Source organism: Melitaea cinxia, chromosome 9 (assembly GCF_905220565.1).
Source record: "Melitaea cinxia chromosome 9, ilMelCinx1.1, whole genome shotgun sequence".
NCBI classification, from domain to species: Eukaryota; Metazoa; Arthropoda; class Insecta; order Lepidoptera; family Nymphalidae; genus Melitaea; species Melitaea cinxia.
The window spans coordinates 9,323,309-9,346,659 of record NC_059402.1 but is presented as its reverse complement, the minus strand read 5'-3'; the positions used below and the strand labels follow the sequence as shown (position 1 = coordinate 9,346,659).

At 31.5% G+C, this 23,351-nt stretch overlaps 1 protein-coding gene across 1 annotated transcript in view; it reads right to left on the bottom strand.

Annotated features, from left to right (window-relative positions):
* LOC123656319 (serine/arginine repetitive matrix protein 2) overlaps window positions 1–23,351 on the bottom strand; it is a 125,215-nt gene that overhangs the window by 88,096 nt on the left and 13,768 nt on the right. The window contains exon 2 of the mRNA XM_045592021.1: window positions 15,296–15,402. Within this exon, the coding sequence (XP_045447977.1) occupies window positions 15,296–15,382 (87 nt within the window). The 5' untranslated portion in view covers window positions 15,383–15,402. The remainder of the gene's footprint in view (window positions 1–15,295; window positions 15,403–23,351) is intronic.

Here is a 23,351-nt window from a genome sequence, read left to right as displayed (position 1 = left end):
AAAACGTAACTTACTTTTTTTTATACAACTATGTCGGCAAACAATGATGGTAAGCGATTACCGTACCTTATAGATGTCTGCAATACCAGAAGCATCGCAAGCGCGTTGCCGACCCTATCCCCAATTCCACACATGAGCTCTGGTCACCTTACTGACCAACAGGAACACAATACTGCTTGAAAACAGTGCTATTTAGCTTTGATATTCTTATCCATATTTTGAGCGGGAAATTTCCTGCTGTGCCCTACCTGTTTTTTTATTTTTTTTATTTTATTTAAGTGATATATCCGCAGGCTTATAATGCCCGTGCTTTTGTTATTCCATATTTTTTTTCCGTAGTTCAAACTTCAAATACAGCACTAAAAGAGGATGTTGGAATGAGACAAGTTACCTATACTGGCTATACTTAAGAGGTTAAAGAGATAAGCACCTGAACCTATCGTTTAAAAGCGAAAGTATAGAAAAGTGGCCCAACGACCGGTCTTTTGACCCTTACCGCAAGGACGTACAAACTGCATCTGTGTCATAATGGACAAGTTAATTTGAATTTTTAAATCAAGTATTTTACTTTTATGTATATATTTTTTATTTATTTTTACATATATAATATGAATAATAAAAAGAATTTTTCAATTCGAACTAGCATTTCCGGGGATTAGCATGCTTAAACAAACAAACAAATAAACAAACAATCAAACTCCTCAGCTTTATAATATTGGATTTGTTTAAGGAAAAACCTAAGTAAGTAATCTAAGGTTACGTAACTATTTTATGTCACTTGTAGTTATTTATTATAAAGTCTATACATCATAATAACATCTAATCATTACGTATAACTGCAACTATTTTTTATACCTACCTATAAATGACTCTTAAAATTTTCCTTATAGCAATACCAATTTAAGTGGCTATGTCCTGTGACTTGACAAGTTGACAGAATTACAATCTATTGCAATCGCTAATCTATTTTTTTTTCATTACATCAATGGTTACAAACTTGTCAAGTTGATTATGTTTATTTTTTTTTCTTATTTATTTATGTACCTACATAGAACGAAGGAATAAATATTACGAACAATAGTTTAATCTCTTTTAATATTGATTTCACAACCTCCTACCGAAATACTGCTGCTACAGCAAAATAAAAAAAAAAGTATAAAACCATTTACAAACTCCTTACGAATTAAAACTCTTCGTCAGTATCGTGAAAAGCCGTTGTCCACTACACGCGAACAATGCACCTCGTATTATTGTGTGCATAAATGGTTCGTTACGTGACCAATATCGAGGTCCGCTTTGTTCTACGTAACTATTGATCGGCTAAATAGATAATTCGTATTGACGTACATGCATTATGGTTAAGCATGACCGCTTTGATGCGCTTGATCCTTCTTTTTTAATTAACAAAGGATATTTTATGTTTAGAACTCACTGCGGGCAAATTCCATAAAATATTCAACATTGTATTTGATGAAATTGTTATGATAAAATTAAATACACTACACGAAATTCTTTACTTGCCGGTACATATTATATTTGTATAGAACGCAATCTCAATCTCGTATATATTTCGTGAGATTAAGTCTTGGAAAAATTCCGCGAGTTCTTAGGAGGTTACGAGATTATAGATACCTTGATATATGCTTTTTTTGAGACTTGTACAAAACTAATTAGTACCGAACTTTACTGCTGCAAGATGCTCATCTCTGGCTCAAACTATGATTTTTTTTTAAGATTAACTTATTTTATTTAGCTAAATCAGAAAATAATACTTTATTTTACATTTTTTTAAAAGTATTTTTAAGTTTTTTTTTTTTTAAACCAAAGTTTCCTTACTATGATTTCTAGCAGAATAAATCTGATTTTAAAAGCAAATACATAATTAATATTTTTCAAATTAGTTTGATAGACAGTGAAGTTCGAAGAGCAAAAATAAACAGGCGAACGTTTCAACGACCAAACAAATAGATTTAAGGTATATGAAACATTATCTTTAATTTATTCAAAACTTATTTGCTGTTTTTACATTATTCAAATAAAATTTGCCATTGTCATAAAAATGTACTTTATACGCAGAATGTTAAATGTTATTTTCTATTTACGTAAAATATTCATATTGATGTTAATGTATTCATGTTTATGTGTATGTATCGTTTTGACGACATCTTAAGCCCCGACATGTAACAAATGAAGACGGACATGTTAACCTTGTTCGTGATTTATTTACGAAAATCATTCAGTTAGCTTTATTGAACGGAATTTTAGATAATACTATAAATCAAATTATAAGAAATATAGTTTTAAATCATATACCTGTTAGATAAATATGATATTTTTAGTAATACAGGGAACTATAGGTGTAAAATTATGTAATAAAAGATATTTTTAACCGACTTCAAAAAAGGAGGAGATTACTCAATATATATATATATATATATATATATATATATATATATATATATATATATATTTAATGTAAATTCGGGGATAACTTCGTCGTTTATGAACCAATTTTGAAAATTTTCTTTTGTTGGAAAGGAGATATCCCAAGTGTGTTACCATGATAAGGAAACCAGGATCTGATGATGGAATCCCAGAAAAATCGAGGGAAACCCTCGAAAATCGTAGTGACGACTAGTGCGTTTGTTAATTTTTTTCCTCTACTTACGTTGTACCTATTACTTGTCGATGTTATTGAAGTCGGTTTTTTTCGTTTGCGAGCAAACACATGTTATTTATTATTGTAGCGCTTTTTGATTTCGAATTTAGAAAAATAAATTAACTTCGTCAACATTATAAGTATCTCGTAAGCGGTTTTCTTTTTGGAAAGCGATTTATTTATTATTTTTATGTAAAAAAAATAGATTACGATTTTCGAATACAACATTCAGCTTTTTATAACTAAACAAACGCTCGTATATATTTAAATATTAAAAAATATATAATAATAATATAAGTATTACATTATTACAATACTTTTTCTTCTGCTTGGCACTTCATTTCCTGGGTCTGCCTTTCGACTACTACTTCAATATTTAATAAAACACAATAAAAATTTAGGAAACACGGAAGTTGTTTTATAAAGAAGGTCTAAAAACATCATGATGTACTACTGTATAAGATTTTAATGTGATATACTACAACCGGAGATAATGTAAGAGTAAGAATGTGCGTGGTGAATACGAAACCGAGACAATACACAAGTAATAAGTAAAATAATAACAATCATCGTACAATAATAAAATTCATAGATCATATTTGAACGGTCATTCTTTTTAATAGTCAACCAAATAGTGAGAAATAATACAATACTTTACACAATTACTTTATTTTAACTCTTTTCTTTAGGTTTACTTTTATTTTTAATGAGATTGTGATCTAACCAACAGCATTGCATGCATTTATCAAAATTTTAATAATGAAAACAATATCATAAGCATATATAAATACAAAATATTTTTTGAAGTAAAACGTCTTTACGCACGTTTGACTTCTCTCTTCTTATCTTCACTAACTTATAATCCCTCTGGATTTCCGTTCGCCTCGCCCGATCACACTTTTCGTAACGCTCTCGTCACGCATTCACCAGCTTAATCCGCAAGTCAAGCGTGCGTAAAGAAGTTTTACTTCAAAAACTTTTTTAAATTAAAACAGCTTCCACAGATCCACAATAAAACAACATTGTCAACAATTTAATCCGTTACCTTAATAACCTAAAAATGATGTGTCTATTATCAAAACATTTACACACTGTTAAAATACAATATAGGTATTTATACTAACAAATGGAGAGTTGTTTTTTTTTTGTTCGGTTATACTACGAAACCTACTGAACAGATCGGAATAATACCTATACCATAAAATGCAGCGTGCGGAATAATAGGTACTTATAACATGAGGTGCAGCGTGTTTCGGAGAAGGTTTTAGTATATAATATGTTGGTGATTACCTACTCATCGTGTACAAAAATAAGGACGGACAGAGGTCGCTCGAAAAAAAAATATATAATAAATAAAAAAGTAATGTTTATTTATTTTTATTTAAATGGATTAGCGATTCATCGATTCCATGCAACTCAACAAGCCCTGTTAAGAGGTTTTACAGCGGCACTCACGCATGAGTGAACCAATATCACATGTCAGTGAGTCAGCCGCAATGCGATCTCTAAACCAAGGCACTGCCAAATAACCGTTAACTAATAATTGACTTTAATAATCTAGTTAACTTGAGTATTTGTTTACACGTGTAATCTGAAAGATTTACAATGTTAGCGAAGTTAATTCAATTATTATGATGAAGACTTTACTTGTTAGTAAAGGTACGGTAGTTAGTTTAGGTACGGTAGTTAGTTTAGGTACGTGTACATTGTTTTTTGATGATACAATTATTGAAACTTATTCGACTTGAATCAGTAAGGTATATTCAGTTTTTTATTTAATTATATTAACTTTATATAAGTGCTAGCTTTGAAATACACAGGCCGAAGACGGGCAGCAGCGTCTTCGATGCGACAAAGTCAGCCCTGCGGTCACCAACCCGCCTGCCCAGCGTGGTGACTATGGGTATCACATGAGTTCACGTCATTTTTTGGCGCGAACTTGTGGAGGCCTATGTCCAACAGTGGACTGCGATAGGCTGAAGTGATGATATTAACTTTATTAAATATTTAAAAATGATATTTCGCACAAAAAGCGGCAAAAGTCATACAGTACTGTCTACCTTAAGATATACAAAAAAACAGCGTCGAGGTTGGTTTATAGAATAAAAAACATTTAGTGATTAATGGAAAATAGTCGATTTTACCTAAAAACTTGTAGCTTAATTTATGATTAAACTAGCTGTGCCCGCGACTTCGTCCGCGAGGGATTAAAAAAAATATTGATTAATTCGCAGAGTTACAAAATAAATAAATTTCTAAAATAAAAGTAACCTAAGTTACGCCTTAACACATCAGCTATCTTCCGGTAAAAGTCCCGTCAAAATCGGTCCAGCCGTTTCAGAGATTAGCCGGAAAAAACAGACAGATAGACAGGCAGACAGACAATAATTGTAAAAAATGTTATTTTGGTATATGTACCGTGTATACATCGATATGCATTTAGTAAAAAGCAGTTATATTAATATTACAAACAGACACTACAATTTTATTTATTTGTATAGATTATAACGTAGTTTGACGAAAAATTGTAACCAGATTAAGACGAAAATATTGAATGATGTTAGTTGAGTCTCAGATTACTAAATAGTTACTACGTAACTTGAGTGATGAATGATTGGATGTTACATTGGTTGTCATAGTTTCGATGTCTGCTCCCAACAAATGTTCATGATCCAAAAATATTTTTGTAGTGGTCTCGTTAATTGTGTTTCTGTCCGACACTAATCTTGTGAAAGTATATAATTTGTTTTTAAAGTTATAATTGTGTTTTCTCGTATACGAAAAAAAAAGGTACAGTTACACAGATCATAATATAACGTAAGTAGACGAAAAATAGTCAAGTAAATGCCCGTTATCAAAGATTACTCAAAAAATAGTTATCAGATCTCGATCGAATTTAAACGGGACTACAAGATAAGCATCAGCTTTTGATTAAAAAAAGAATCATCAAAATCGTACGTAAATCATTAAAAACGTAGGTCGAGGAAAAAATAGTCAAGTAAATACGCATTATTAGATATAATTCAAAAAGTATTTATTAGTTCGCAATTAAATTTAAATGGGACCACGCGACACGCACCACCTTTCGTTTAAAAAAAAAATCAAGATCGGTCCACCCAGTCAAAAGTTCTCAGGTAACGCGCACAAAAAATACAATCGAATTGAGAACCTCCACCTTTTTCGGAAGTCGGACAATAAGGTAAAACATAGTTTTACACTCGCAAAAAATATAATATACAAGATTCGTTGTCAGAGAGCAAAAAATATTTAATGTGACATAAGTGGCCAATTAACATTAAATTGCTTACTGTATCGTTATATGTCTCTTTATAAGAATTATGTCTAAGTGCTGTAAATAATATGTTATACTTGTACTTCAAAATGATATGTTCAGATTGCTTGATACTTCTACTCTGGCAGGAGGAGGCTAGCTCCCAGACGTGAGATTTTTACAGCCTTATACAGACCGTTCAATTATTAACGAACAGCTTAATACTTTTTAAGCTAGGCCCGTGAAATTTGGTTATTAGGTTATTTACATTTCATTAAAGTAAATTACACGTGTTCATTGTATGGAAATCTGGACTTTTTTTTACAGAAATACAGTTTTTAAGTTGTTTGATTAGTACTGCATGAAAATGTGTTTTAGCATTTGTGGAAATTTCGCCCTTAAAGGAACAAAATGATTATGATATTGTATACTTGTAGTTATTATTAAAAATGATATTATATGCATTTTTGATTAGACAACCCATCTTTTAGTGATATCTCGTGTAACAGTTTGTTTATTGTTAAAAATACATATAAAAAAACAATGTACACGTACCTAAACTAACTACCGTACCTTTACTAACAAGTAAAGTCTTCATCATAATAATTGAATTAACTTCGCTAACATTGTAAATCTTTCAGATTACACGTGTAAACAAATACTCAAGTTAACTAGATTATTAAAGTCAATTATTAGTTAACGGTTATTTGGCAGTGCCTTGGTTTAGAGATCGCATTGCGGCTGACTCACTGACATGTGGTATTGGTTCACTCATGCGTGAGTGCCGCTGTAAAACCTCTTAACAGGGCTTGTTGAGTTGCACGGAATCGATGAATCGCTAATCCATTTAAATAAAAATAAATAAACATTACTTTTTTATTATATATATATATATATATATATATATATATATATATATATACATTACTTTATATTATACTATTATATATAATAAAAAAGTAATGTATATATATATATATATATATATATATATATATATATATATATATATAATAAAAAAGTAATGTTTATTTATTTTTATTTAAATGGATTAGCGATTCATCGATTCCGTGCAACTCAACAAGCCCTGTTAAGAGGTTTTACAGCGGCACTCACGCATGAGTGAACCAATATCACATGTCAGTGAGTCAGCCGCAATGCGATCTCTAAACCAAGGCACTGCCAAATAACCGTTAACTAATAATTGACTTTAATAATCTAGTTAACTTGAGTATTTGTTTACACGTGTAATCTGAAAGATTTACAATGTTAGCGAAGTTAATTCAATTATTATGATGAAGACTTTACTTGTTAGTAAAGGTACGGTAGTTAGTTTAGGTACGTGTACATTGTTTTTTTATATGTATTTTTAACAATAAACAAACTGTTACACGAGATATCACTAAAAGATGGGTTGTCTAATCAAAAATGCATATAATATCATTTTTAATAATAACTACAAGTATACAATATCATAATCATTTTGTTCCTTTAAGGGCGAAATTTCCACAAATGCTAAAACACATTTTCATGCAGTACTAATCAAACAACTTAAAAACTGTATTTCTGTAAAAAAAAGTCCAGATTTCCATACAATGAACACGTGTAATTTACTTTAATGAAATGTAAATAACCTAATAACCAAATTTCACGGGCCTAGCTTAAAAAGTATTAAGCTGTTCGTTAATAATCGAACGGTCTGTATAAGGCTGTAAAAATCTCACGTCTGGGAGCTAGCCTCCTCCTGCCAGAGTAGAAGTATCAAGCAATCTGAACATATCATTTTGAAGTACAAGTATAACATATTATTTACAGCACTTAGACATAATTCTTATAAAGAGACATATAACGATACAGTAAGCAATTTAATGTTAATTGGCCACTTATGTCACATTAAATATTTTTTGCTCTCTGACAACGAATCTTGTATATTATATTTTTTGCGAGTGTAAAACTATGTTTTACCTTATTGTCCGACTTCCGAAAAAGGTGGAGGTTCTCAATTCGATTGTATTTTTTGTGCGCGTTACCTGAGAACTTTTGACTGGGTGGACCGATCTTGATTTTTTTTTTAAACGAAAGGTGGTGCGTGTCGCGTGGTCCCATTTAAATTTAATTGCGAACTAATAAATACTTTTTGAATTATATCTAATAATGCGTATTTACTTGACTATTTTTTCCTCGACCTACGTTTTTAATGATTTACGTACGATTTTGATGATTCTTTTTTTAATCAAAAGCTGATGCTTATCTTGTAGTCCCGTTTAAATTCGATCGAGATCTGATAACTATTTTTTGAGTAATCTTTGATAACGGGCATTTACTTGACTATTTTTCGTCTACTTACGTTATATTATGATCTGTGTAACTGTACCTTTTTTTTTCGTATGCGAGAAAACACAATTATAACTTTAAAAACAAATTATATACTTTCACAAGATTAGTGTCGGACAGAAACACAATTAACGAGACCACTACAAAAATATTTTTGGATCATGAACATTTGTTGGGAGCAGACATCGAAACTATGACAACCAATGTAACATCCAATCATTCATCACTCAAGTTACGTAGTAACTATTTAGTAATCTGAGACTCAACTAACATCATTCAATATTTTCGTCTTAATCTGGTTACAATTTTTCGTCAAACTACGTTATAATCTATACAAATAAATAAAATTGTAGTGTCTGTTTGTAATATTAATATAACTGCTTTTTACTAAATGCATATCGATGTATACACGGTACATATACCAAAATAACATTTTTTACAATTATTGTCTGTCTGCCTGTCTATCTGTCTGTTTTTTCCGGCTAATCTCTGAAACGGCTGGACCGATTTTGACGGGACTTTTACCGGAAGATAGCTGATGTGTTAAGGCGTAACTTAGGTTACTTTTATTTTAGAAATTTATTTATTTTGTAACTCTGCGAATTAATCAATATTTTTTTTAATCCCTCGCGGACGAAGTCGCGGGCACAGCTAGTTTAATCATAAATTAAGCTACAAGTTTTTAGGTAAAATCGACTATTTTCCATTAATCACTAAATGTTTTTTATTCTATAAACCAACCTCGACGCTGTTTTTTTGTATATCTTAAGGTAGACAGTACTGTATGACTTTTGCCGCTTTTTGTGCGAAATATCATTTTTAAATATTTAATAAAGTTAATATCATCACTTCAGCCTATCGCAGTCCACTGTTGGACATAGGCCTCCACAAGTTCGCGCCAAAAAATGACGTGAACTCATGTGATACCCATAGTCACCACGCTGGGCAGGCGGGTTGGTGACCGCAGGGCTGACTTTGTCGCATCGAAGACGCTGCTGCCCGTCTTCGGCCTGTGTATTTCAAAGCTAGCACTTATATAAAGTTAATATAATTAAATAAAAAACTGAATATACCTTACTGATTCAAGTCGAATAAGTTTCAATAATTGTATCGTTAAAAAATTTGTATTTTTTGTTTGTAGTAATACGATCCTAAAAATACACTTTTTGTTAAACAATATCACGTAACATTTGATTGACTGGTGATTTTGATAACGCTAAAATCACCGGATGGATTACATTATACTCAAATTACTCGTTGTCAATATATATAAAATAATTATAATTAATAAATTTCTCATGATTGAGTTACGGTGATTAAAGTGATGCAACAGGATACAAACATGTTTGCTAAATATATTCAATGTGAAATCAAAAATTTACTTTCCTTTTTTTACGTCAAAATAAATCAAATGGTAAATTGGTACGTCCATATAATTTTTATTGCATAAATAATAAAATACAGTCTCTCAAAAATTAAATTTTGAATTTTTTTACTGTGCTATCTGATTTTATATCAATGTACAATTAATAAGTATATTTAATTTATATTACGATAATAATCAAATATGAATAACAATAAAATGGTAAACATTGTCATCATCAAACAAATCATGAAAAAACAAATACCATTTTATTTTACTAAAATGAACAGGCTGGCGCAATGCACACAGTAACAAAGCGCAGCTCTAGCTAGCTTGCGGATTCAATCCCTTTACCACTATTGTCTGTAACAACCATACAGATGTGTCTCGTGGTCTGGGCATTCGTCTTTCTGGATCTCTGACCTGGGGTTTTTATCTACTAGAAACGGTTGAGTAGGTATTAGGAGTTTATTTTATTTTACTTAACTTTATAAAGCTATTAAATTTCTCTCTATCGCACCTCGTAAATTAAAAAGTAGAATCATGAACATAAAACCACAAAATACTATTTAGAAATGCGGTAGTTAACGTGGAATTTACATAAAACGGCGCTCCCACGGAGTAACAAGGTGAACGGGCTATTCTTAAATTGTCAAAGTTCGTTTACGTTGCGAGGCCACGATTTTTCTAAACTCGCAATTTTTTACGAGTATGTATGATAAGCTATTACGTTACTTATTGTGTATTCGAGTGAATAAAATAGTAACTCATTACTTTCTCTAAGCTTAGCCATCTCTCTTGACCAGTTAAATCTTTGCAAATTAGAACATCATGTTAAAATTTACTAATTTAAATAATCCCTTTAGACAGACAAGAAGCGTGCGACTAAGCTTAGTTAACTGACGTAGGGCACAGCAGGAAATTCCTGCTCAAAATATGGACCAGCCGACTGCAGAAGTACCTCGACCTTACACAAGATCACAGCTAAATAATACTCTTTTGAAACAGTGTTGTGTTCCTGTTGGTGAGTAACGTGACCAGAGCTCCTGGGGGGAATTGATGATAGGGTCCGCTACGCGCTTGCGATGCTTGTGGTGTTGCAGACGTCTATAAGCTACGGTAATCGCTTACTATCAAGTGAGCCGTACGCTTGTTTGTTGACCTAGTTATATATTTAAAAAAAAGCTAAGTGACAGCGTTGAGTCACTATTTTCTAAAAGCGAGTAGATTATAGAGTAACCTTGTAATCTACTGGCGAACAACACAAGGTAAAAGTTCATTATTGGAAAGATTGTCTATGACCAGCTGTGGGATTTTAAAAATATATAATTGTAGAGTATATGTAGATGTAGAATAATAAAATAGTTTAAAAATAGACAATATAGTTTTTACAACAATAAATACTACGATGTAAACATAAAAAATTTATGTAACTTACGTAATTATATTGTACATTAGAAAATGAAATTATTTTTGTTTTAATTACTGCGATGTACTCATTTTATTGAGAAATAAAATATTTTAGAGGCTAGACAAGAATGAGTTGTTAAACTTACACTTATATTTCATTCCTTCTATAGAAAATCCCTACTAATATTATAAATGTGAATGTAAGTTTGTTTGTTACGCTTTCACGCGAAAACTACTTAACCGATCATCGTGAAACTTTGTACACATATTCTTGGATGTACTAGAAGTATCATAGGATACTTTTTTATTAAAAAAATTCAATGCGAGCAAAGCCGTGAGTAAAAGCTAGTTCTAAATAATTGTACGGTAGTACAAAACATTACTACTTCATTCTTGACTGGATTGTGTTTTTACTTTGATTGTAAGACATCTACAAATTTCTTGTTATTAGAGTACCTACTGAATTGCACAATTTAAAATAAGTAACAGAATATTGTATACGTGCATAGATACGGTTATAACGGCTATAACTTAAAAAATGGTGTTATATTTTCAACGTCACTTTTACACAAACAAAAAAGTTGTATTCGTATATTGTCTACCTAGTAAACTTTATCATCTCAACTTAATGTCTAAATCATATACTTATTTATCGTACTGCTATGATTCTCATATTATCTGTTAACTGAGTGACTGATATAAAGGATAAAATGTAGGAAGCTAATATTTAAATATTTCTTAACTACACCTTTGTAAGCTTTAGTTATTATATACTAAGTAAGTCTCTGCATATATTTATATATATGCAAACTCACGTGACATCAACATTGTTTGATTCGTTCGACAATGGACACCGTCTATTCAACCATGGACAGTAAACATGGTGTGCTATTCTTAAATTGTCAATGTTTTATGTGAATGGAATTGCGTAACTGATACTGTACTTACGTGAGATCAATGCGCAATACATCGACAATAGATCGTGAAACAATGAACTGATTAATTTCAATTTCTTATGGCATTACGAATTAGTTATAGTACGTAGTTAATGAATAATTTAATTACGAAGGATATTTAGAAAAATATATTAGTTATCATCTTTTATAACTGAAACTTAAAATGAAATTGGTTTTCACTATTTTACTTATTAATTTCCTCAATTCATATTGTCAAATTATTAATCTAAATCCTAATTTTGTACATATACACCAAAGCAGTCATAAGCTGTGTGGTAATAAATATTCCTTTTAAGTTCGTAAATAAACGCGTTAACTATAATAATATCGTGACCGATAACGATTGGAGGTATCGTGAGAACACAAATTTAATGTAACATAGATTAATTTACTATTCGAAGCGTCCTTAGTAAAACAATCAAGGTGAATAATACATGCTAACTATTCACTTGTTTCTCAATATCAATAAATGTTAATAATGCATGTCAAAACAAATATTTGTTTTGAGGTCGTAAAACGAATCGATACGACTTCAACCAATATAAAACACATCACCACATTTACAAACACTGTTTTAGCAAACAGTACATCACCGAGTTTCACACTTATGTTTTTTTTTAATGATAATTCTTTTAATTTAACAATAAAACCGCGAGGCCGCGCGTCAGTCTGAGAACTGCACTACACTGCTAAGCTATTGTATGCAGTCGGATTGTACTACACGTCCGTTTGCCTTGTTATGGATATTTCCATTTACACAATAGAGCAATCAGCTTACTTTAACAGAAAGAACACATAAAAAATACCGTGATCCGAAAAGTATCCAAACATATTTCGACTTAGAAATAGTTAATTCGATCAACAAAATATAATAAAACTAGTATTTAACAGCTTAACCTAATTAAAAAATTAGTTTTAATACCAACATCAGTTGTTACAAATAACGGAAACGTTTCGTAAATCCTGCCATATTCAAATATTAAACTTTAATAATTATTTTGCTATGTATCAAGCTATTAAACAATAATTAATTACTAATCAATGATGACAAAAATATTGAAATTAAAAATGGTATATTTTTAATGGCTTCTAAATCTTAAATGTGAAGTTTGACAATAAAATTGTTCAAAGAAGTTTAAATATTTATTAAAGAAGCTGATTCTTTACGTATTATTTACTTTACTAACTAAAAATGTTTTAACAGAGAGAAGAATTGAAAGATACTTATCTATTTTGAAGTTCTTTATATGCTTGTATTTAATCTTCCTTTATAGCCATTATTTATTATACATTAAAATATGTATTTAAAAAAGTCACATATTCCTACTGAACGGCTACTTCAATGAGTTCACTGGGACAAAAAAAAATGCCTTTATCGTACAAAAAATCTACGCGGTAGGTCCATTGCGCTCAATCGATTCGTCCGCTGATGGCTGTGACCAAAAACGAAATGCTATAAATCTGGTTTTTTGTCCCTCTTCTTGTCATCAGTTGTACCTACATTTCGGTAGTACATCTCAATTTTATTCTTAATTTGATTTTAATTTTGTTTTGAAAAACAACTATCGCATAAAATATTGAAGTTAGTTATTAAACTTCTCGAGTATACATAGTAGTATAGTAGTAGTATAGTGGTATATGTAGTAGTATAGTAGTATATATATATATACATAGTAGTAGTGAACTACAGTGTATGAAGTTGATAAAAAAGAATGAATGAAATACTCTATAAAACTACGATTTTTTAGAAAAAAGTATAAAATTTTATTTGTGTTTTTTTTTATTTTATAATTAGACAAATAACACGTTTAAGCGTTTTTGGAAATTTTAAGCTTTACCCTGAGGTGTAAAAATTAGCTGACCTTTGTTACAAACGTGGTTGGTCCCATGTAGCTATGTTAACGTTACATTTCTGCAAAAGGAATTAGGCCTATTAATACAAATAAAAAAAACATTTTAACTTTCTTAATTAATCCCTATCGTTCTTAAAAAATTCTCCTAGCTATGTTGCTAAAGATTAGAAAAATTCCAGGAAAACTAAAAGCTCTTCATTCTATAGAAATTGAACAAAATAATCTCTATTCATACAAGTATATGCGAGTTAGTAAATATTAACAACGCACCGAACAGAATCTAACCAAATATAAAATTTATACTTCATTGAATTTTACGGCGAAGCATCCTGTAGCTCCTAACCGACACTGACCATAGAGGTCATTTATCGGTGATATGACCTTAAAAACTGTTGATCTGTATATAAACAGAGAAATATCAAGGATATTAAAAACAACAGTACTATAATTTGATATTCACGGTGTTATAAAATGCCTAAAAATGAATAGTAAAATACCTACTTAAATTGTATCAAATGGATAGCCATAATTTTAAAAGTAAAAGTAATGTTGCTAATTTTTACTTAATTTTAAGTGATTGGGTACATTGGGTGCTGTACTGTGTGGCTACGGTACTAAAGAATATAGCCACCCCCTCTCTTCCCGTGGGTGTCGTAAGAGGCGACTAAGGGATAACATAGTTCCGCTACCACCTTGGAACTTGAAAAGCCGACCGATGGCGGGATAACCACCCAACTGCTGGCTTTGAAATATACAAGCCGAAGACGGGCAGCAGCGTCTTCGGTGCGACAAAGCCAGCCCTGCGGTCACCAACCCGCCTGCCCAGCGTGGTGACTATGGGCAAAACACATGAGTTCACGTTATTTTTGGCGTAAACTTGTGGAGGCCTATGTCCAGTAGTGGACTGTAAAGGCTGTAATGATGATTGGGTACAACATACTGATAAAATGTATTAAAAAATCTTCAAGAATAATCTATATATTAATAGGTAAAGCAAAAATTTTGTACCCCATTTTACGTAAATTGCGCGGACGCAGAAGTATGAAACTTCGTACACTTATAGTTTATAGAGAAGGAGTGCAAAATCCTAATTTTTTTTTAATTATGCATAAAATATATTAAATCCGTAAAAAAACATTACACACTACCATGTATTTGACACACACAAGCATATCACATTGAATTTTTTTTAAAAAGGTTCTTTTTTCATAATTTTTGGTTTTCCTCAATTGTAATTTTTAATTATAGTCTAGTATATATAATTTTCCATTGTTTTGGAACTTAGAAGATCAATTCTTTCATATCATCAATCAATCGATCAATCAAATCTTTATAAGGTTTGGACTAAAAAAAAATAAGTTTTTCTGTGAATTCAGAAAATTTTGCTCTTGCTATACGAACAAAACTGCGGACAACACCTTGCTTAGACCTAAAAAAGATAATAATTACCGTAGCCAGTGCATCTTCGTATGATGTATGGGCGTGATTGTCGGGTGAGACGGACTTGGTCTCCTGGTATACGGCTGTGCTCGGCATGTCAGCACATTACTGACTATCTGAAACAAATAATTTATACATACTTATATAAGTATATATTAGGAATTTACTCGGAGTAAGTCGTCATCCGGAATTTCTAATAGTTGATGCAGCAAATGACTTATATGTGAAAATGTAATCTCTTTATTTAATGTTTTTACTTGCATTAAAAATATCTCAATCTGATGATATACACCTTACATAAAATGACATAAATATACTTCAATTTTAATTTTTATTAAACGTTATCAATTAAAACTAATAATGTAAATCTAAAAACTGTAAATAAGTATACAAAATGCAGTGAAAATCTACTTAAATAATCTATAATATATATAAACGCGAAAGGTCATTCATCACGAAATCTCCGAAACTATAACACCTACAAACTTGAAATTTGGCAGGTAGGCTCCTTATAGGAAGTAGACATCCGCTAAGAACGGATTTTACGAAACTCAACCCCTAAGGGGGTAAAATGGGGGATGGAAGTTTGTATGAGAGTCCCATGTTTTTGACGTAAGAGACTTGAAATTTAAAATGTATGCTCTATAGATGGTAACAAGGTGTTCAAATAATGTATCTTTAGAAATCAACTCCTTTTTGGGGTTAAAACGGGGGATGTTACGTTGACTCACTAATCACGAAATCTCCGAAACTATAATGCTTACAAACTTGAAATTTAGCAGGTAGGCTCCTTATAGGGCGTAATCTATTGCTAAGAATGGATTTGACGAAACTCGACCCCTAAGGGGGTAAAACGGGGGTTGGAAGTTTGTATGAAAGTCCCATGTTTTTGAAGTAAGAGACTTGAAATTTAAAATGTATGTTCTATAGATGGTAACAAGGTGCCCAAATAATGTTTCTTAGAAATCAACTCCCTTTTGGGGTTAAAACGGGGGATGTTACGTTGACCCACTCATCACGAAATCTCCGAAACTATAACAGCTGCAAACTTGAAATTTTGTAAGTAAGTTCCTTACAGGGTGTAAAAAGGGTGTTAAAACGGGGGATGGTAGGTTGACTCACTCATCACGAAATCTCCGAAACTATAACACCTACAAGCTTGAAATTTGGCGGGTAGGTTTCTTACAGGGCGTAGACATTTTTTAAGAACTAATTTTATGAAATTCGACCCTTAAAACGGGGGTTGGAAGTTTGTGTGAAAGTCCCATGTTTTTGAAGTAAGAGACTTGAGATTTAAAATGTATACCTTATAGATGATGAGAAGGTGTCCAAATAATGTATCTTAGAAATCAACTCTCTTTTTGAGTTAAAACGGGAGATGGTAGGTTGACTCACTTATCACGAAATCTCCAAAACTATAACAGCTATAAACTTGAAATTTGGCAGGTACGTTCCTTATAGGGCGTAGACATCCGTTAATCTAAAGGGATAAAACGGGGGTCGGAAGTTTGTATGAAAGTCTTATGTTTTTGAAGTAAGAGACTTGAAATTTAAAATATATGCTCTATAGATGGTGAGGAGGTGTCCAAATAATGTATCGTAATCTATAAATATAAAAGAGAAAGGTCACTAACTCACTCATCACGAGAACTCAAAAACCGCTGGATGGTCTATCCATTTAGGTTGGACAAAGATAAAATTTGGCACAGAGGTAGATTATAGTTAGCAGACGTCCGCTAAGAACGGATTTTACGATATTCCACCGCTAAGGGGGTTTAATGGGGTTGATAGTTTGTATGAAACATATACAGCCTGAAAAAAAAAACTAAAAATGTGGTGTATAGAGAGGTTTTATAAAAATAACTATTAAATTATACTAAATTGTGCCTTTTAAAAAGTTACTCAGTTTGATAAGCATTTCAAGTGACCGAAATAAAAAAATAATTTGCGTTAAACAACTTAATGGTAATCATCATAACCACGCGGACGTAATCGAGGGCAACAGTTAGTGTATTATAAAACAAAGTCCCCAAAAGTGTATGTGACCGATTTGCTCAAAATCTACTGAACGGATTTTCATGCGGTTTCACCATTGGAGAGAGGGCTAATAGGAAGGTTTATGGAACCGCTAAGCCGATTTTGATGAGAGTTTAACTATAATTTTGCCGGGAAAACTTTGTGACAAACTAATTTCAACGCGGGCGAAGCCGCGGGCACAGCTAGTTACTCTATAAATTTGCCAAAAAGACCCATAATAATAATAAAAATCAATATTTATTGTGTTCGTACAAGATTTTTTAAATAAGTTTTAACAACATCTTTTCTATTTAATAAGTTAACGGGTACAATATATTTGGAAAGCTGTAACTAACAGCAACAATAATCGTATATCACTTTTGATTAACAACTTTTGAGTTTAACAGCTGAATATATCCTAGATATAATCATCAGATCGTTAACATATCTCTACAAGATCCCCGACTGGTAAAATCACATTCAAACAAAAAAAAGCGCTAATCGACCCAGAATCATTCGTAGAAAGAAATAATTTCGTATTCATACAAAACGTGGTTTTCTTGTCACTCTTGGCGGAATTTTCGGAATGTTAACGAGGCTCCTCCCTCGTATTATATTTTAATGCTTATAAGACTATTCCAGAAATAAGGTCTATCAAACCAAAAAAAAATAATCTTTCAAATCGATTCACTATTACATTATATCACTGAGTATATAAAAAATACATGCTATTTAACATAGAACCTCAGTCAAGAAAGTAGGTTAAAAATGGCGCAAAATATAAACATATTCAGATTTTAAAATTCCTTAAAAGCATTAACACAAATTATTATTGCTTTGTATACATAAATATAAACTAATGACACTTGTTTTTGAATTGATTAAGTTGAAAGCACGTATTAAATGTTAATTATCTCACATTCCAAATGTCGAAACGATTAAATGTGAACTTCATAAAAATGATTTATAGGACATCAAAAATAATTTATTATAAAGCTGAATCATATCAACATTACATAAACTTGTAATGAGAAACAATTATAGAAGATGGTTTTTGTGAAGTTTTATCGTAAACATAGCTTAACAAAATTTTTGTCTTTCACTAAAATTTTTCGCTTTCGATGCTTTCGATGTTGCAGGCGTCTATAAGTTACAGTAGGTTATCACTTACCATCACCAGGTGAGCCATACGCTGGTTTGCTTATCTAGTTGTTTAAAAAAAACGAGGTTTGTATTTATATTGTTAATTCTCATGAAGTGAAATTAGTGTACCGATTTCTTTTATAAATAAATTCTTTAATCAAAACTTCTTAACTGCTTTTGTGTAGACAGACGCCTCTCTATTCTATTTTGCAAACTTTTGGATTAACAAAGACCTTTTAAATTTGCGTAACTATATAATAGTAACTTATTTGCTTGTTTTGACAAGCCCTATTCAAGAAGATACAAAAGGTAAACACTTAGGGATAAGTCTGGAGATGTGCCATTAGGTGGATTATGAAACTCTCCAACGACTATTAGTAAGGTTGTGTATTATCTTATAAGACTTAACTTCTTTGGCTTTAATGCGTTAAAAATTGCATTTTTTATAAAATGCAACTCTGCCGATGGAATTATGTAGCAGTTTTTCTTTTAATTCTATAGTATTATATGACATAAGATGATATACAATGATACCCTTTGAGCTTTGCACATTTTACTTGGTTGATGCTTCCACTTGAAAAAGTTTAATTATAAAAATAATTATCATCGACGTTATTTAAAACGAAATTAGCAACAATTATATCTAAGTATTTTCTAGCACAAATCGCTTTTACCCATTATATAATATAACGATGACTATTTGTATAAACTTTATCACATGTTGGTATAATCAACTAGTTATATAACACTTTACACACCTTAGGTTATTATAGTAAGCAAAAGTTATAAACTTGTTAGCCAATAGCCCCTAGGTAAACCTTTTATGTCTAAACAGGTAATTAAAACGGAGGAGCCTTATAAAATAAATAGCTATGCATAATAGTACACACGTAAACTATCACTCAGCCAATTCTCCGTAGCCTAAAAATTATGACATGAAATGACCCAGTGGATAAAGGCTTCGGTTCTGGGTGTGTGCCACTTAATTTTCGATTTTTTATTATACCCTTACAAATATAAACTCTTTTATATTGTGAGGTGACTGAAACTCTATAACGCAGAGTTAGAAAAATGAGCCTACATATTTAAAGTACATAAAAGGTGAGTATTCCAAATAAATTAACAGGCGTTGAAAATTTACAATTTTGTTTTAATATAATAATAAAAAATATTCTCAACATTTCCTATACATAAAAAAGGTGTTCAATATTCTTAATAAAATGTAAACAATGTTTGAACTATAATGTCTTTTGTCATAACAAATATGAGTGCGACCTTGTAAACTTCGGTTGACGTCGGTGAGTAAACAATTATCATAATTGAATGTACCGTAACTAACGTCTCGACACCTGTATTTAACCGATGGAAGTACAAAGAAGCTGAGTCAAGAATTTGCTTTTACGACCGTATTCATTCATAGATTAGTGTAATCAGTCGTAATTATTGTATCGACACTACATAATCAATAGATTACTAAAACTGTTATAGGCAACCGTTATGATGATTACTGATGTAATGATCAAACATTAATAGTGACATGTTTGTGAAATTAGACACACGCCCTCGTAATAGAACTGTCTTTAAATCAACAAACTTATATCATCACTCCAGCCTATCGCAGTCCACTGTTGGACATAGGCCTCCCTTGGCCCTAGTTTTGCGCCAAACATTCCCGTCCTTCACAACCCTCATCCAGCCTCCACTGGCAATCTTACTAAGATCGTCGGTCCAGTGGCCTAGGGGACGTCAGGACACGTCTACTCCAACGGCCACAGGTACCAATTGCATTCTCTAACTGGTTCTAAACAATCTAAACAATTTTTAATAAAACCGAGCTTAAAATTCATTATGATTATAATGAAACAACTTTTTCGGATTTTATCGCGGTTTATTAAGTTTTTTAGATGCCCGACGTTTCGGACACTTTACAGCAACCTGCATGGTCACGGGAGCATACACGTTATATTATTATTATACATTATGATTTCTTTACAATAAAAAGATTCATAAGCAGAAGGTTAACACAGCATGTAACCTGCAATGCTATTATTTACAAAGTATTACAAATGATTAACACTTCCAATACATTACCAAACATGGCAATAAGTTGTTATACTCGTAACAGGCAGCAGAAACACATTTGTATGAATTTTTCGTATGTTTTTTTTTTTTTTTTTTTTTATGTCACTAGGTCGGCAAACAAGCGTACGGCTCACCTGATGGTAAGCGATTACCGTAGCTTATAGACACCTGCAACACCAGAAGTATCGCAAGCGCGTTGGCGACCCAATCCCCAATCCCCCCAGGAGCTCTGGTCACCTTACTCACCAACAGGAACACAATACTGCTTGAAAACAGTATTATTTTGCTGTGATCTTCTGTAAGGTCGAGGTACTACCCCAGTCGGGCTGCTCCATATTTTGAGCAGGAAATTCCTGCTGTGCCCTACCTCAGTTATGTACGTACTCAGTTGTGTATGTACTAGGAACATACAAAATGTCGTAATAAACAATCTAGCTTTTTTATTTCTGGTCTTGCAAATAAATACATATTAATAAAACCAATCATACCCACCCACTCATACCACTTTTAAATAATGACATAAAAATCAAGTATTGAGAAAAATAACCAATTAAGAATTTAAAACACAATGCACATAGTAGAACTTAAATGGTGCTAAAACATCATAAGTTTTTGTTTATCTAATCGAATATTTAAGGAATGATACATTCGAATTCCGATTAATTTCGTTATCACGCGATCTGATGATAATGATTAGTAGTCAGATTCAGGTCTCAATGACACTAAAATCCAACCTTTTTAATCGACGTCCAAAAAAGGAGGACGTTTTCAATTCGAGTGTATTTTTTATGTATGTTACCTCAGAATTTTTAGTGGGCGAAATTCTTTTCTTTTGTCATGTGGTCCTATTTAAATTGAGATGTAAGAAGTACTTTTCCAGTTATATCTAATACTGCGTATTTTCTAGACTATTTTTTCGTCGATCTACGTTGTAATAAACCGCATAACTTTTCGCTGAACATTTTTGAATATCATATCAAAAATTGACCGTTCAAAAACTGACTTGTCTTGTAGTCCCAGTTTAATCGACATCTGGTGACTACTTTCTGAGTTGATTTATGACTTGGATGCATCTTGAATGGTTTGAAAATGTCGATTGACGATGTCACCAAATAAAAAACTGTGAAAACTGAATCACAAACATGACGGTACAGAAATATATCAATTGAAAACTCAACAGTAAAAGTTGCAAAAGTAAGAAGTAGAAAAACATACAACAAATTGATGTTATGACGATGTTACAAACAGAAGTGACCTTGTAAACGTCGCGTAACGTCGACTGACTTACCATACTGGAATACGCCTCCGCTAACCTGTCTTGTCCATATCGTGGACATTTTCCGTTGTAGACATCGGTGTCCTCTTTTATTTGTTTTTACGAAAAACTCGAACTCCAACACTATGGTGTTTACAACTTTTATTCTTACTCGTATTTTCTTTTATTTATAAAAAAACATTTCAAAATTTAACGGATGTAATAGTTGCAAAGTGTAATTTGGTATGATTTTAGAGCTCTGTGAGTATAAAGATCAGGTTCTTTTCTATTATATACTATTTGGTAAAAAAAAATTGAATGGTCCAATTATCCCCACAACAAGGTTAAGTCAACTTATTTAATTATTTTTTATAAATAATTCTAGAAGCAGACCAAATCAAAAATGTTTAAAAATATTACCACTTGAACTTATCTTTACAAATGTGATTATCTAAATCTATTACGACTTAATGAACAGTTTCAAATAAAACTATTATCTTTTAGTATTGCATTTGCTTGCTAATAGTATAGCAATTAGTGTCTATTATTATTAACTTAAAGTTTTCGCTTAATATTCATAATCACAATATTTTTTCTTAAGCAGTATTGGCATTATGGGTTTTTCATCACAATATCAACAAGGAAAAGATAAACTTTAGCACCCACTACTTTGACGTATTGCTTCCTCAATAACTTGATGTACAAGAAGACATTAAATAAACATTAATAGTAAGCGATTACGGACATAGGTACATACGTGTGTAACAATCTGTACTAATTATAAAACAGTTGAAGAGTTTGTTTATTAAACAAGTTATATGATTAATCCGGTTTATAATGCTATAAGATATGACATAAAGACTAAACAGTAGGTATATTAACAATTTTTTTTTTATATAAAATCACAAAAACACTAAAACCTTCGATTGAAGATATGTGTAAACAAAGTAATAACAAAGATATGTTGTAATTAGTGTTTTATACTAGCTCACCCAGCGTACTTTGTACCGCCATACTTTATTTTCCATGAATATATCGTTTTTTTTTTTTTTTTTTTTAATACATACCAGACAAACCTAAAAATAAGGAACACAAAAAAGGATTAACCAAGTTGCTGAAATAGTTCGGAAGTTACGCGCTTAAATTATGGCGATTCATTTTTTTAATCGACTTCCAAAAAAAGAGGGGGTTCTCAATTCGATTGTATTTTTTTATGTTTGTTACCTCAGAACTTTCTACTGGGTGGACCGATTTTAATGATTTTTGTTTTAATCCAGTGGTGGTGCGAGTCACGTGGCTACCTTTATTTAATTGAAATCTAACAAATATTTTTTGAGTTGAATGTAATAATGCGTTTACTTACGTTGAGTGTGAAACGTTTATTATTATTTGACTATTTTTTCGTCGACCTGTGTTGTATATATTATACCGCATAGCTTTTCACTGGATATATCGATTTTGATGATTCTTGCTTTGATTGAAAGCTGATGATTGTCTTGTAGTTTCATTAAAATGAATGAATTTTAATGAGATCTCATGACTACTTTGTGTAATAGTTTCTGATAACGC